The 17891-nt window shown below is 42.2% G+C and overlaps 1 protein-coding gene across 1 annotated transcript in view; it reads right to left on the bottom strand.

Annotated features, from left to right (window-relative positions):
• Positions 1-17574, bottom strand: part of LOC138852502 (SH3 domain-containing kinase-binding protein 1-like) — a 623965-nt gene extending 606391 nt beyond the window's left edge. Inside the window, exon 1 of the mRNA XM_070083743.1 lies at positions 17442-17574. Within this exon, the coding sequence (XP_069939844.1) occupies positions 17442-17445 (4 nt within the window). The 5' untranslated portion in view covers positions 17446-17574. The remainder of the gene's footprint in view (positions 1-17441) is intronic.
• Between the last annotated feature and the right edge of the window lie 317 nt (positions 17575-17891).

The following is a 17891-nucleotide window of genomic DNA, read 5'->3' as shown; positions in this document are numbered from 1 at the left end:
TCTATGGTGCGGAACTCTATCAAAAGCCTTACTAAAATCTAAGTAAATAATATAAAATTCTTTATCGTGGTCAACAGCCTCAAAAGCTTTACTGAAGAAAGTTAATAAATTAGTTAGACAAGACCGGCCTCTTGTGAATCCATGCTGAGTATCATTAATCAAGCTATGCTTATCGAGATGGCTTCTTATAATCTCAAGCTATAATTGACTCTAGTAATTTGCCTACAATTGAGGTCAGGCTTATTGGGCGGTAATTTGACGGTAACGACTTGTCCCCTGTTTTAAAAATAGGAATTACATTAGCCATCTTCCACATATCAGACACTACACCTGTTTGAAGAGATAAATTAAAAATATTAGTAATGGTTCACAGAGTTCCATTTTGCATTCCTTAAGAACCCTTGAAAAAACCTCATCAGGATCCGGCGACTTATTTTGCTTCAGTCTATCTATCTGCTTCACAACCATTTCACTAGTGACTGTGATGTTACATAATTTATCCTCTTCTAGCCCACTATAAAAATTAATTACTGGAATATTGTTAGTGTCTTCCTGTGTAAAAACTGAGAGAAAATAATTATTAAAAATAGAGCACATTTCATTCTCTTTGTCAGTAAGGTGCCCATAGTTATTTTTAAGGGGACCTATCTTATCTCTGACTTTTGTTCTATAGACCTGGAAAAAACTTTTTGGGTTAGTTTTAGAATCCCTACCAACTTTAATTTCATAGTCCCTTTTAGCTTTTCTTATCCCCTTTTTAATGTCCCTCTTAATGTCAATATACTGATTCATAAGATGACCCTCACCTCTTTTGATACGCCTATAAATTCCTTTCTTATGCCGTAGTAGATATTTGAGCTATTATTCATCCATTTTGGGTCATTTCTATTTGATCTAATTTCTATATATGGGATAAACGTTCTTTGAGCAGCATGTATAGTGTTCAGAAAACTGTCATATTGATAGCTCACTTCGTTACCCCAGTCAACAGATAAGTGTTCTCTAAGCCCATCGTAATCTGCTAAGCGAAAATCTGGGACTGTTACTGAGTTATCGTTACTATCGTACTTCCATTCAATGCTAAATGTAATTGATTTGTGGTCGCTAGCACCCAGTTCCTCTGAAATTTCTAAATTATTAACAAGGGATTCATTGTTTGCCATAACTAAGTCAAGCAGGTTATTTCCCCTTGTAGGTTCTGTCACAAACTGCTTCAAAAAACAATCCTGAACTACTTCTAAGAAGTCGTATGATTCTAAATTCCCAGTCAAGAAATTCCAATCAATATGACTAAAGTTAAAGTCTCCTAGAATTACTACATTATCGTGCCTTGTGGCCTTAACAATTTCCTCCCATAGTAGTCTCCCTTGGTCCCTATCTAAGTTTGGGGGACAGTATATCACTCCTAAAATAATTTTTACATGCCCCTCTGAAAATTCTATCCAAACACTCTGTATGTGTTACTTCAGACTTAATACCCGTTTTTATGCAACAGTTCAAGCGATCTCGGACATACAATGCCACCCCACCCCCCTTCCCGATACTTCTATCTACTTGGAACAATTTAAAACCCTGAATATGACATTCCGCAGGCATGTCCCGACTTTTTGAATTAAACCACGTCTCAGTTAAGGCAAATACATCAATGTTACCTGTACTAGCAACTAATCTCAACTCGTCCATCTTATTCCTAAAACTACGGCAATTAGCATAATAAACATTGAAAGACTCTCCTTTCTCTTTACCCTTCCTGCTCATTTCTGTTTTTCTACTAAACCTATTACTGTCCTTATCACCCAAAGTCCCTGGCTTTTCAATATCTACCTCGTTCTGCTTATTACTAGTTTCCCTAGAACTCATAATATTACTACACTGGGACTTCACTGTTTTCCTGCCAAAACCCATATCACTAACTATTCCTAGTTTAAAGTCCTAACTGCTCCCTCCACTGCAGTTGTCAGTGCTACCACCCCAGACCTAGGTAAGTGAACCCCATCCCTGGCATACATGTCATTCCTGCCATAGAAGAGGTCCCAGTTGTCAATGAATGTTACCGCATTTTCCTTACAGTATTTGTCCAGCCAGCAATTGACACCAATTGCCCTGGACAACCATTCATTTCCAACTCCTCTCCTTGGCAAAATACCACATATGACAGGGTTCCCACCCTTACTCCTAATTATTTCTATTGCTGACCTATACCTGCTAATCAGGTCTTCACTCCTACGTCTGCCAACATCGTTGCCTCCAGCACTGAGACAGATAATAGGATTGCTCCCATTACCTCTCATGATGTCATCCAGATGGCTAACAATATCCTCCATCCCAGCCCCAGGAAAGCAAACTCTGTCTCCTACTCCTGTCCTTCAAGCAGAACGCCCTATCCATATACCTAACTTGGCTATCCCCAACAACAACAATATTCTTACCTTCCTTGGTGTCGTTCGTCGTGTTGTTCCCAGTAGTCGACTCACATTCGTCGGGTAGCACTGAGAATGTATTAGATGTTTCCACAACAGTTTCCACGGCAGTCTCTTCTTCATCGTTTCTACCTTTCCATTCGTCCTCTTGATCATCAAATTCGTTCCCTGCTGTCCAGCCACTGACCAGTTTCCCTTCTTGACCTGAGGACTCAAAACAGGAGGACTACTACGAATCTTCTTGTTTTCCTCGGTCAGTCGCCGAATCTCCAACTTCGCCATCCTCAATTCTTCTTTAAGCTGTTGGTAAAGTTGCTTGATGGAGGGCATCTTGCTTCAATTCGTAGAGAGCGCACAAACAGGTCTTCACAGAGCTAAGTACACGTCAACACTGCGCAAAAGCCAACTCAATCAGGAGCTACTGCGCAGCACGTCCGCATGGTCCAATAGCGATGCGAACACTCATTTAAAGAAGTATTTACAGTGGAAACTGGAAGAACTCCAGGAAATCAAAACAGGGATGTACACCAACAAGTGCTGGATGAGGTACACAAAACCGAGGAGGTGGTGAAGAAGCTATGTGAACTTGATACTTCAAAGGCAGTGGGACCTGACAACACCTCTCCATGAGTTGTTAGAGAGGGAGCAGAGATGCTGTATGTGCCACTAACAAAGATCTTCAACACATCCATTGAAACTGGGCAACTCGCTGAGGTATGGAAGATGGCAAATGTAATCCCAGTTTTTAAAAAAGGAGACAGACACGAGACATTAAACTACACACCTGTGTCACTAACATGTATAGTATACAAAGTCAGGGAGATCATCAGGAAGAGTGGTGGAGTGGTGGAGCACCTGGAGAGAAACAAGTGTTTAATCGACAACCAGCATGGTTTCAGGGAAGGAAAATCCTGTGTCACAAACCTACTGGAATTTTATGACAAGGTGACAGAAGTAAGACAAGAGAGGGGTGGACAGACTGCAAGAAGTCCTTCGACACAGTCCCCCACAAGAGGTTACTGCAAAAGCTAGAGGATCAGGCTCACCTAACAGGAAAGGCACTGCAATGGATCAGAGAATACCTGACAGGGAAGCAACGAGTCATGGTACATGGCGAGGTGTCAGAATGGGCACCTGCGACAAGCGGGGTTCCACAGGGGTTAGTCTTAGGACCTGTGCTGTTTTTGATATATGTGAATGACATAACAGAAGGGATAGACTCAGAAGTGTCCTTTTTTGCAGATGATGTGAAGTTAATGAGGAGAATCAAATCAGTCGAGGATCAGGCAGGACTACAAAGAGACCTGGACAGGCTACAAACCTGGTCCTGCAACTGGCTCCTTGAATTTAACCCTGCCAAATGCAAAGTTCTGAAGATCGGGGAAGAGCAAAGAAGACCACATACACAGTATAGTCTAGGTGGCCAAAGACTGCAAACCTCACTCAAGGAAAAAGATTTTGGGATGAGTATAATACTGAGCACATCTCCTGAGGCGCACATCAATCAAATAACTGCTGCAGCATACGGGTGTCTGGCAAACCTAAGGATAGCATTCCGATACCTCAGTAAGGAATCGTTCAAGATTCTGAACGTCAGGCCCATACTGGAGTATGCAGCACCAGTTTGGAATCCACATCTGGCCAAGCACGTCAAGAAATTAGAGAAAGTACAAAGGTTTGCAGCAAGACTAGTCCCTGAGCTAAGGAGATAGTCCTACGAAGAAAGGTTAAGGGAAATTGGCCTGACAACACTGGAGAACAGGAGGGTCAGGGGAGACATGATAAAGACACATAAAATACTGCACAGAATAGACAAGGTGGACAAAGACATGATGTTCCAGAGATGGGACACAGAAACAAGAGGTCACAATTGGAAGCTGAAAAGTCAGATGAATCAAAGGGATATTAGGAAGTATTTCTTCAGTCACAGAGTTGTCAGGCAGGGGAATAGCCTAGAAAGTGACGTAGTGGAGGCAGGAACTATACATAGTTTTAAGACGAGGTTCGATAAAGTTCATGGAGCAGGGAGAGAGGACCCAGTAGCAATCAGTCAAGAATCAGGGCCAAGAGCTATGATTCGATCCCTGCAACTACAAATAGGCGAGTACACACACACACATACACACACATACACACACACACACACACACACACACACACACACACACACACACACACACACACACACACACACACACATTGCCTGAGGCATGGAGGACAGCAAATGTAGTCCCAATCTTTAAAAATGGAGACAGACATGAAGCACTAAACTACAGACCAGTGTCACTGACATGTATAGTATGCAAAGTCATGGAGAAGATTATCAGAAGAGTGGTGGAACACCTAGAGAGGAACGATCTCATCAGCAGCCAACATGTTTTCAGGGACAGGAAATCCTGTGTCACAAACCTACTGGAGTTCTATGACATGGTGACAGCAGTAAGACAAGAGAGAGAGAGGGGTGGGTGGATTGCAAGAAGGCATTTGACACAGTTCCACACAAGAGATTAGTGCAAAAACTGGAAGACCAAGTAGGGATAACAGGGAAGGCACTACAATGGATCAGGGAATACTTGTCAGTATGACAGCAGCAAGTCATGGTACATGGCGAGGTGTCAGAGTGGGCACCTGTGACCAGCGGGGTCCCACAGGGGTCAGCCCTAGGACCAGTGCTGTTTCTGATATTTGTGAACGACATGACGAAAGGAATAGACTCCGAAGTGTCCCTGTTTGCAGATGACGTGAAGTTGATGAGAAGAATTCATTAGATCGAAGACCAGGCAGAACTACAAAGGGATCTGGACAGGCTGCAGACCTGGTCCAGCAATTGGCTCCAGGAGTTCAACCCCACCAAGTGCAAAGTCATGAAGATTGGGGAAGGGCAAAGAAGACTGCAGACGGAGTACAGTCTAGGGGCCAGAGACTGCAAATCTCACTCAAGGAAAAAGATCTTGGGGTGAGCATAACACCAGGCACATCTCCTGAAGCGCACATCAACCAAATAACTGCTGCAGCATATGGGTGTCTAGCAAACCTCAGAACAGCATTCCGACATCTTAATAAGGAATCGTTCAGGACCCTGTACACCGTGTACGTTAGGCTTATATTGCAGTATGCGGCACCAGTTTGGAACCCACACCTAGCCAAGCACGTAAAGAAACTAGAGAAAGTGCAAAGGTTTGCAACAAGACTAGTCCCAGAGCTAAGGGGTATGTCCTACGAGGGAAGGTTAAGGGAAATCGTCCTAACGACACTGGAGGACAGGAGAGATAGGGAGGACATAACGACATACAAAATACTGAGAGGAATTGACAAGGTGGACAAAGACAGGATGTTCCAGAGATGGGACACAGCAACAAGGGGACACAGTTGGAAGCTGAAGACACAGATGAATCACATGGATGTTAGGAAGCATTTCTTCAGCCACAGAGTAGTCAGGAAGTGGAATAGTTTGGGAAGCGATGTAGTGGAGGCAGGATCCATACATAGCTTTAAGCAGAGGTATGATAAAGCTCACGGTTCAGGGAGAGTGACCTAGTAGCGACCAGTGAAGAGGCGGGGGCCAGGAGCTAGGACTCGACCCCTGCAACCTCAACTAGATGAGTACAACTAGGTGAGTACACACACACACATTTTCCAGCAAGTATGTGTGAGCGTGTTAGATAGGAGTGAATGGAGACGAATGGGTTTTGGGACCTGATGAGCTGTTGGAGTGTGAGAAGGGTAATATTTTGTGAAGGCATTCAGGGAAACTGGTTAGACGGGCTTGAGTCCTGGAAATGGGAAGTACAATGCCTGTGCTTTAAAAGAGGGCTTTAAGATACGTATTGGCAGTTTGGAGGGTTTTATAAACTGTGGTATCTGAGCGCCTCTGCAAAGACAGTGATTATGTATGAGTGATGGTGAATGTTGAATGATGATGATGAAAATATTTTTCTTTCTTTCTGGGTCACCCTGCCTCGGCGGGAAACAGCCGATATATATATATATATATATATATATATATATATATATATATATATATATATATATATATATATATATATATATATATATAATATATATATATATATATATATATATATATATATATATATATATATATATATATATATATATATATATCTTTCAACAAACCTGCCGTATCCCACCATGGAGGGGTGGCCCATAAGAAAAAATATAAGTTTCTCCTTATATATTTAGTAATATATATACAGGTGACAGGGCTACTAGCCTCTACCTCCCGGCATTTTAGTTGCCTCTTACGACACGCATTGCTTACATAGGAAGAATTCTGTTACACTTCCCTATGGAATATATATATATATATATATATATATATATATATATATATATATATATATATATATATATATATATGTGTGTGTGTAGTGCCGAATAGGCAGAACTTGCGATCTTGGCTTAAATAGCAACGCTCATCTTGCCATATAAGACAAGTGAAAATTTGTGTATGCAATAATTTCGCCAAAATCATTCTTAACCTAACGAAAAAAATATATTTGATTGTGTTTGTTTAGTACTAAATTATTGTAAACGTATTTAAAATATATTTAGTTGGGTTAGGCTAAAATAAATTGCGCTTGCTATAATAAGGTTAGGTAAGTTTTCTAAGATGTTTTTGGTGCAAAATTACAAATTTTTACATTAACATTAATGAAAAAAATATATCTTTAAACGTATAAGAGAAATTTTTAGAAAGGACATAATTTTAAATGAGTTCTTGCTAATTGACCAGTTTTACATATTCGGCACGACATATATATATATATAAACACTGATCTCTGGCTGAAGGAGACTCGAACCTACGAACCTTGGAACAAGGTACGCAGTGCTATACCATTCTCACCACACTGGACCAATACCTTGGCATCCAGCTTGCGCTAGACTTTGATCCAAGGCAGCCAGCTTTCAGGGAGAAGGCTTACAGCTTTTCATCTCATCCCCTGCATGCATCAGCCTTACTAGAGATTTTAACAACGCAAGGAATTCGCAAGAGCAGGCGAAATATACACAAACACTGATCTCTGGCTGAAGGAGACTCGAACCTACGAACCTTGGAACAAGGTACGCAAGGTATTGGCCCAGTGTCGTGAGAATGGTATAGCAGTGCATACCTTGTTCCAAGGTTCGTAGGTTCGAGTCTCCTTCAGCCAGAGATCAGTGTTTGTGTATATTTCGCCTGCTCTTGCGAATCCCTTGCATATATATATATATATATATATATATATATATATATATATATATATATATATATATATATATATTCCAACAAGTTGGCAGTCTCCCACCAAGGCAGGGAGTTTCAAAACGAAAGAAAATCCCCAAAGAGAAAATGCTTTCATCATTCAACACTTTCACCTCACTCATACATAATCACTGTCTTTGCAGAGGCACTCAGATACGACAGTTTAGGAGTTCCTCCAAACTGTCAATATCACAGACCCCTCCTTTAAAGTGCAGGCACTGTACTTCCCATTTCCAGGACTTGAGTCCTGCTAAATCTATAATAACCGGTTTCCCTGAATCCCTTCACTATTACTCTGCTCACACTCCAACAGCTCGTCAAGTCCCAAAAAACATTCGTCTCCATTTACTCTTATCTAACACGCTCACACATGCTTGCTGGAAGTCCAAGCCCCTCGCCCACAAAACCTCCTTTACCCCCGCCCTCCAACTTTCTCGAGGCAACCCCTACCCCTCCTTCCTTCCTCTACAGATTTATATGCTCTCCAAGTCATTCTACTTTGATCCATTCTCTCTAAATGACCAAACCACCTCAACAACCCCTCTTCAGCCCTCTAATACTTTTAGTAATTCCACACCTCCTAATTTTCACACCGAATTCTCTGCATAATATTTACACCGCACATTGCCCTTAGACAGGACATGTCCACTGCCTCCAGCCGCCTCCTTGCTGCAGCATTTACAGCCCAAGCTTCACACCCATATAAAGTGTGTTGGTGCCACTATACTTTCAAACATTCCCTTCTTTGCCTCCATACATAACGTTTTTGTCTCCACACATACCTCAACACACCATTCACCTTTGTTCCTTCATCAGTTCTATGGTTAACCTCATTCTTCATAAACCCATCCGCTGACAAGCCAACTCCCAAATATCTGAAAACTTTCACTTCTTCCATACTCCTTCTCTCCAATGTCATATCTAATTTTTTTTATCTAAATCATTTGATACCCTCATCACCTTACTCTTATCTATGTTCACTTTAAACTTTCTACTTTTACACACCCTCACAAACTCGTCCACTAACCTTTGCAACTTTTCTATAGAATCTCCCATAAGCACAGTATCATCAGCAAAAAGTAACTGTGTCAACTCCCCTTTTGTACTTGATTCCACATAATTTAATCCCACTACTCTCCCCAACACACTAGAATTTACCTCTGTTACAACCTCATCTATAAATATATTAAACAACCATGGTGACATTACACATCCCTGTCTAAGACCTACTTTTACCGGGAAGTAATCTCCCTCTCTCCTGCACACCCTAACCTGAGCCTCACTATCCTCATAAAAACTCTTTACAGCATTTAGTAACTTACTACCTATTCCATACACTTGCAACATCTGCCACCTATGCCTATTCTAAATCCTTGATCTACATATCCCCTACCCACTATAAAGCCTCCTTGCTCATCTGCAATCCTACTCTCTGTCTTACCTCTAATTCTTTCAATAATAACCCTACCGTACACTTTACCTAGTATACTCAGTAACCTTACTCCCCTACAATTTTTACAATATCTTTTGTCCCCCTTCCCTTTATGTAAAGGAACTATACATCCTCTCTGGCAATCCCTAGGTACCTTCGCCTCTTTCATACATTTATTAAACAAAAATACCAACCACTAGAGCACACTATCTCCCCCCTGCTTTTACCATTTCTGTCATGATCCCATCAGTTCCAGCTGCTTTACCCCCTTTCATTCTACTTAATGCCTCACGTACCTCCCCCACACTTACATTCTGCTCTTCTTCACTCTAAAAGATGTTATACCTCCCTGGCCAGTGCATGAAATTACCACCTCCCTTTCTTCATTGATATTTAAAAGATCCACAAAATATTCCCGCCATCTACCCAGTACCTCCAGCTCCCCATCTATTAACTCCCCTACTCTGTTTTTAACTGACAAATCCATTCGTTCCCTAAGCTTTCTTAACTTGTTTGTCTCACTCCAAATTTTTTTCTTATTTTCAGGAAAAATTTCTTGGAAGTGCCTCTCCCACTCTTTCATCTGCTCTCTTTTTGCACTCTCTCACCACTTTCTTCACCTTTCTTTTACTCTCCATATACTCTGCTCTTCTTACAACATTTCTACTTGGTAAAAACCTCTCATAAGCCACCTTTTTCTCTTTTATCACACCCTTTACTTCATCATTCCACCAATCACTCCTCTTTCCTCCTGCACCCACCCTCCTATAGCCACAAACTTCTGCCCCACATTCTAATACTGCATTTTTAAAACTATCACAACCCTCTTCAACCCCCCTTGCCCCTCACTACTCATATTTTCATTAGCCTACCTTTCTGCCAATAGTTGTTTATATCTCACCCTAACTTCCTCTTCCCTCTTTCTTGTTGTAGCCATTTTCCTTTTGTCCCATCTACCTCTTACTCTAACTGTAGCTACAAGTAAATAACGATCCGATATATCCGTTGCCCCTCCATAAACATGTACATCCTGAAGCCTACCCATCAACCTTTTATCCACCAATACATAATCTAACAAACTACTTTCATTACATGCTATATCATACCTTGAATACTTATTTATCCTCTTTTTCATAAAATATGTATTACTTTTTACTAAACCTCTTTCTACACATAGCTCAGTTAAAGGCTCCCTATTTTCATTTACCCCTGGCACCCAAATTCACCGGGCCCGGTGGCCCGGTGGCTAAAGCTCCCGATTCACACACGGAAGGCCCGGGTTCGATTCCCGGCGGGTGGAAACATTTCGACACGTTTCCTTACACCTGTTGTCCTGTTCACCTAGCAGCAAATAGGTACCTGGGTGTTAGTCGACTGGTGTGGGTCGCATCCTGGGGGACAAGATTAAGGACCCCAATGGAAATAAGTTAGACAGTCCTCGATGACGCACTGACTTTCTTGGGTTATCCTGGGTGGCTAACCATCCGGGGTTAAAAATCCGAACGAAATCTCTCTCTCTCTCTTACTCCCTCCACAACATTTTATGCACTTTAGCATTGAGATCCCCAACCACAAGTACTCTCTCACTTGGTTCAAAACTCTCCCATTCACTCACTCAACATTTCCCAAAATCTCTCTCTTTCTCCTCTACACTTCTCTCTTCTCCAGGTGCATAAACGCTTACTATAACCTACTTTTCACATCCAATCCTTATTTTACACTACATAATCCTTGAATTTATATATATATATATATATATATATATATATATATATATATATATATATATATATAATATATATGTGTGTGTGTGTGTGTATTTGTTATTGATCAATACCACTCGTTCATGGGCACAATAATATAAAATACTGCTCGTTGTACTAGTACACCAAACAGGGACTAGAATGAAATTAGCCTAACGTCATCCACACCATCATATGTCCTTGGGTAGCGAGTACAACATCCAGTTCCGCTGGATGCGCTAAACTTAAGGATTGTATGGTCCAATGGATTAAGGCGTCGTGAGTTTTCGCCCACAATGAGGCAGGCCAAAGCTGCATGGGTTCGAGTCCTTGCCTCGTCGCAGTGTTATCGATCAATACCACTCGTTCGTGGGCACAATAATGTGTGTGTGTGTGTGTGTGTACTCACCTAATTCACCTAATTGTGGTTGCAGGGGTCGAGACTCAGCTCCTGGCCCCGCCTCTTCACCGACCGCTACTAGGTCCTCTCTCCCCCTGCTCCGTGAGCTTTATCATACCTCGTCTTTAAACTATGTATAGTTCCTGCCTCCACTACACTGCTTGCCAGACTATTCCACTTCCTAACTACTCTATGACTGAAGAAATACTTTCTAACATCCCTTTGACTCATCTGAGTCTTCAGCTTCCAATTGTGACCCCTTGTTGCTGTGTCCCATCTCTGGAACATCCTGTCTCTGTCCACCTTGTCTATTCCACGCAGTATTTTGTATGTCGTTATCATGTCTCCCCTGACCTCCTGTCCTCCAGTGTTCTCAGACCGATTTCCCTTAAACTTTCTTCATAGGACATTCCCCTTAGCTCTGGAACTAGCCTTGTTGCAAACCATTGCACTTTCTCTAATTTCTTGACGTATTTGACCAGGTGTGGGTTCCAAACTGGTGCTGCGTACTCCAGTATGGGCCTGACGTACAGAGTGTATAAAGTCTTGAACGATTCCTTACTGAGGTACCGGAACGCTATTCTCAGGTTTGCCAAGCGCCCATATGCCGCAGCAGTTATCTGGTTAATGTGTGCGTCTGGCGATGTACTCTGTATTATACTCACTCCTAGGTCTTTCTCCTTGAGTGAGGTTTGCAGCCTTTGGCCACCTAGCCTATACTCTGTCTGCAGTCTTCTTTGCCCTCCTCCGATCTTCATGACTTTGCATTTGGCGGGGTTAAATTCTAGGAGCCAGTTTCTGGACCACACATCCAGCCTGTCCAGGTCTCTCTGTAGACCTGTCTGGTCCGCATCTGATTTAATTCTCCTCATTAACTTCACGTCATCTGCAAACAGGGACACTTCTGAGTCTATCTCTTCCGTCATCTCGTTCACATATACCAAGAATAGCACTGGTCCCAGGACTGACCCCTGTGGGACCCTGCTCGTCACTGGCGCCCATTGTGATACCTCATCACGGACCATGACTCGCTGTTGCCTCCCTGTTAGGTATTCTCTGATCCATTGCAGTGCAGTGTGTGTGTGTGTGTGTGTGTGTGTGTGTGTGTGTGTGTGTGTGTGTGTGTGTGTGTGTGTGTGCATGTGTGTGTATGTATGTGTATGTGTGTGTGTATGTGTGTGTGTATGTGTGTGTGTATGTGTGTGTGTGTGTGTATGTGTGTGTATGTATGTGTGTGTGTGTGTGTATGTGTGTGTACTCACATATTTGTGGTTGCAGGGGTCGAGTCCTAGCTCCTGGCTACATCCTGTGTGTATGTGTATGTGTATGTGTGTGTGTGTGTGTATGTGTGTGTGTACTCACCTAGTTGTACTCACCTAGTTGAGGTTGCAGGGGTCGAGTCCTAGCTCCTGGCCCCGTCTCTTCACTGATCGCTACTAGGTCACTCTCCCTGAACCGTGAGCTTCATCATACCTCTGCTTAAAGCTATGTATGGATCCTGCGTCCACTACATCGCTTCCCAAACTATTCAACTTACTGACTACTCTGTGGCTGAAAAAATAGTTCCTAACATCCCTGTGATTCATCTGTGTCTTCACCTTCCAACTGTTCCCCCTTGTTACTGTGTCCAATCTCTGGAACATCCTGTCTTTGTCCACCTTGTCAATTCCTCTCAGTATTTTGTATGTCGTTATCATGTCCCCCCCTCTCTCCTGTCCTCCAGTGTCGTCAGGTTGATTTCCCTTAACCTCTCCTCGTAGGACATACCTCTTAGCTCTGGGACTAGCCTTGTTGCAAACCTTTGCACTTTCTCTAGTTTCTTTACGTGCTTGGCTAGGTGTGGGTTCCAAACTGGTGCCACATACTCCAATATGGGCCTAACCTACACGGTGTACAGGGTCCTGAACGATTCCTTATTAAGATGTCGGAATGCTGTTCTGAGGTTTGTTAGGAGCCCATATGCTGCAGCCGTTATTTGGTTGATGTGCGCTTCAGATGTGCCTGGTGTTATACTCACCCCAAGATCTTTTTCCTTGAGTGAGGTTTGTAGTCTCTGGGCCCCTTAGCCTGTACTCTGTCTGCGGTCTTCTTTGCCCTTCCCCAATCTTCATGACTTTGCACTTGGTGGGATTGAACTCCTGGAGCCAATTGCTGGACCAGGTCTGCAGCCTGTCCAGATCCCTTTGTAGTTCTGCATGGTCTTCGATCGAGTGAACTCTTCTCATCAACTTCACGTCATCTGCAAACAGGGACACCTCAGAGTCTATTCCTTCCGTCATGTCGTTCACAAATACCAGAAACAGCACTGGTCCTAGGACTGACCCCTGTGGGACCCCGCTGGTCACAGGTGCCCACTCTGACACCTCGCCACGTACCATGACTAGCTGCTGTCTTCCTGACAAGTATTCCCTGATCCACTGTAGTGCCTTCCCTATGATCCCTGCCTGGTCCTCCAGTTTTTGCACTAATCTCTTGTGTGGAACTGTGTCAAACGCCTTCTTGCAGTCCAAGAATATGCAATCCACCCACCCCTCTCTCTCTTATCTTACTGCTGTCACCTTGTCAAGGAACTCCAGTAGGTTTGTGACACAGGATTTCCCGTCCCTGAAACCATGTTGGCTGCTGGTTATGAGATCATTCCTTTCTAGATGTTCCACCACTCTTCTCCTGATAATCTTCTCCATGATTTTGCATGCTATACATGTCAGTGACACTGGTCTGTAGTTTAGTGCTTCATGTCTGTCTCCTTTTTTAAAGATTGGGACTACATTTGCTGTCTTCCATGCCTCAGGCAATCTCCCTGTTTCGATAGATGTATTGAATATTGTTGCTAGGGGTACACATAGCGCCTCCGCTCCCTCTCTCAGGACCCATAGGGAGATCTTATCTGGCCCCATTGCCTTTGAGGTATCTAGCTCACTCAGAAGCCTCTTCACTTCTTCCTCAGTTGTGTGCACTGTATCCAGCACTTGGTGGTGTGCCCCACCTCTCCATCTTTCTGGAGCCCCTTCTGTCTCCTCTGTGAACACTTCTTTGAATCTCTTGTTGAGTTCCTCACATACTTCACGGTCATTTCTTGTTGTCTCTCCTCCTTCCTTCCTTAGCCTGATTACCTGGTCCCTGACTGTTGTTTTCCTCCTGATGTGGCTGTATAACAGTTTCGGGTCAGATTTGGCTTTTGCTGCTATGTCATTTTCATATTGTCTTTGGGCCTCCCTTCTTATGTGCATATTCATTTCTGGCTCTACGACTGCTCTCCTTATTCTCCTGGGTCCTTTGCCTTTTATATTTCTTCCATTCCCTAGCACACTTGGTTTTTGCCTCCCAGCACCTTTGGGTGAACCATGGGCTCATCCTGGCTTTTTCATTATTCCTGTTACCCTTGGGTACAAACCTCTCCTCAGCCTCCTTGCATATTGTTGCTACATATTCCATCATCTCATTAACTGGCTTCCCTGCCAGTTCTCTGTCCCACTGAACCCCGTTCAGGAAGTTCCTCATTCCCGTTTAGTCCCCTTTCTTGTAGTTTGGTTTCATTCGTCCTGGCCTTCCTGCTTCTCCCTCCACTTGTAGCTTTACTGTGTATTCGAAGCTTAAAACCACATGATCCCTGGCCCCAAGTGGTCTTTCATACGTGATGTCCTCGATATCTGCACTACTCAAGGTGAATACTTAGTCCAGTCTTGCTGGTTCATCCTCTCCTCTCTCTCTTGTAGTGTCCCTTACGTGTTGGTACATGAAGTTTTCCAGTACCACCTCCATCATCTTAGCCCTCCATGTATCTTGGCCCCCATATGGCTCCAAGTTCTCCCAATCGATCTCCTTGTGGTTAAAGTCACCCATGATCAGGAGCTTTGTCCTGCATGCATGAGCTCTTCTGGCCACTGCAGCCAGTGTGTCAACCATCGCTCTATTGCTCTCGTCGTACTCTTGCCTTGGCCTCCTGCTGTTCTGTGGTGGGTTATACATCACTGCTATTACCACCTTGGGACCTCCAGAGTGAAGCGTGTGTGTGTGTGTATGTGTGTGTGTGTGTGTGTGTGTGTGTGTGTGTGTGTGTGTGTGTGTGTGTGTGTGTGTGTGTGTGTGTGTGTGTGTGTGTGTGTGTGTGTGTGTGTGCGTGTGTGTGTGTGTGTGTGTGTCAGTAATTAAATTATACAGTTGCAGTGCCTGGGGAATGAGACATTCACATTCAATGTAAAGGAGGCCAGGTTCAATTCCTTAGATTAAGACATGATTTATACAGGTAGGTTTGTATTGGAAAGCGATGTCAAAGAAGTTCCCTCTTTGCAAAATCTTTCAAGCAAGACTTATGGCAACAAGAAGCCTATATAAAACTGTACACTGATGCAAGTGATAATAAAACTATGTAGCTGGATAGACATGACTGATTAATTAACTGACATACAATCCACTTAAATTCTTTCTAATAATGTTTTTTTAAATACTGTGAGTATATTTTATCCCAGTGATTACATTATACACATAATCACTAAAGGCATAATGACTTTACAGAATAACCCAGTACCGTCAAATAAAATGAGTTATTACCACTGGGGTCCTAATATTTTTAATTTGATTCAGAAATATGCATGCCATCACTGGTTAGTTAGATGGTTGTTTTCAAATAAAAATACAATAAGAAATACTTCTTATTGCATTGTATACTGTATAGTCATTGTAAAATGCCATACACATTGTGTAACCATACAATGTGGTGAATGTAATTTTGTTAATTTTTAACTGGCTTATAATACATTTTCTTTTGCAATTTTGGTTAACGTCAGTTATGAGCCTTATGTTAAATACAGATTCCAATATTATGAATTTTGTTTAATAAGACAAAAATAAGCCACAGTGAATTTTGTGGGGAATATCCTGTTACCCGTTAATTCTACATAAATTGCCATTAATGTATATACAATGCATATAAGACTGTGTTGATTGCAATTGTATAAATGTACAACTGTATATAAATCATGCATTGTGAGCCTGAATGAATTATAATATTAATGGGGAAGCCCTAAACCTGTTGGGGTCATATAGTGCCTGAAGAATGGGAGATAATTAGGTTTGATTTAAGAAACAGTTGAGTAGCCTCAGTTCCTTAAATCAAGAGCCCTCCACTAGCATCAAAACAACCCCTGCAGGACATTATTATTATTATTATATTATTATTTTATTATTATTATTATCTTTTAAAATATGACAGAAGAATGTATACTAACTTCAAGAGTTTTTGAAACCGTAGTGCAACTTAAATTATCATATAAGGCTTTGTTATACTGCCATTTAATCATTATTATAATCAAAGCAAAGTAATAAACCCATGAGTAAATTAATCAGTTTTTATTTAGGCCTCATACATTAAACTTTTACAAACTTTTTACACATTAAATTATGCAGAATTTAACCCAGGACAGCTCAAAGAAATCAAACAATGTGATTTATTCCCACTGGTAATCTGGTTTGATCTGAGGAGGGGGAAAATTATTCAAATTCCTCATATCAAGAGGCCATCAGAAGCATCAAGTCACCTTTCCCTTTTTTCTTGAGAGGGAGTTAGAGATAAATAATTTTTAGTTACACATTTATAGTGAAAGATGATGAATTTAGGTAGTTGTTTGAATTTACTTAAGCATAATAGTTTATCAGGTTATTTTGGGTAGGAACTGTTCTTTATGAGGCTAGAAGCAACTGTCTCGGTGGCCAGTGGGATCATAGGTACCTGCCCAGGTACCTGGGCAGGTACCTGGGTAGGTACCTGGGTAGGTACCTGGGTAGGTACCTGATTAGGTACCTGGGTAGGTACCTGGGTAGGTACCTGGGCAGGCACCTAGGCAGGTACCTGGCCAGCGTTATCATGGGTATTTCAAATTTGATCAAGGGTACCGTAACAGATATTAGCATGTGTAAGAACTCGTCCCCTCCCCCGGTTACCCATCTGGTAACCAGGGGAGGTGACTTACCTAGGTACCCGGGTAGGTACCTGGGCAAGTGTAATCATGGTCAAGGTGTGTTTCGTGACCCTGTCTTCAGCCTGCAGGCCCCAGCCTGACACCTGTCAACCCAGCCCACTACACTCATCCTCTTTTCAAACACTTCCCTGGGGCTTCCAGCCTTCCTTAACCCCTGAGTGCTTGGCTTTAGCACTCATGTATAAAAGTCAAGTGAAGCTTACCCATGTCACCGTAAGACAGCGCGTTTTAATGCATCACAAGTGAGAGAAATGTTTAACACAACACACTTCACAACTATGATTGTACCACTGATAAACCCAGTGTTCGTATTCATGACCTAGACCGCCACATGCTAATGGAAAGCCTCACTTCCCCGAACAACATCAGTCATATATTGATCGCTAGGGATATATGCCTCTTAATATACGACTCTTTCAAATTTGAAAGTCGCATTGCAGTGGAATCAGTCTAAAATTAATAACCGTATTCCCATTAAAAATAAAATCGGACAGAAGAACGCTCATGGAAAAAGTTCGTATAGTAAACATAGTTTGAATCTCATGCTTTTTCCTTCGTATATAACTAAAATAATTAAATAAACAGCATTTAATATAACTTAATTGACTAAATATTTATGAGCATATTATAAACCATTTGTTTCCGTATTGTTC

This window comes from Cherax quadricarinatus, chromosome 10, assembly GCF_038502225.1.
Source record: "Cherax quadricarinatus isolate ZL_2023a chromosome 10, ASM3850222v1, whole genome shotgun sequence".
NCBI classification, from domain to species: Eukaryota; Metazoa; Arthropoda; class Malacostraca; order Decapoda; family Parastacidae; genus Cherax; species Cherax quadricarinatus.
Note: the sequence above shows the minus strand (reverse complement) of the source record. Positions and strands in the feature narration are given on the sequence as shown.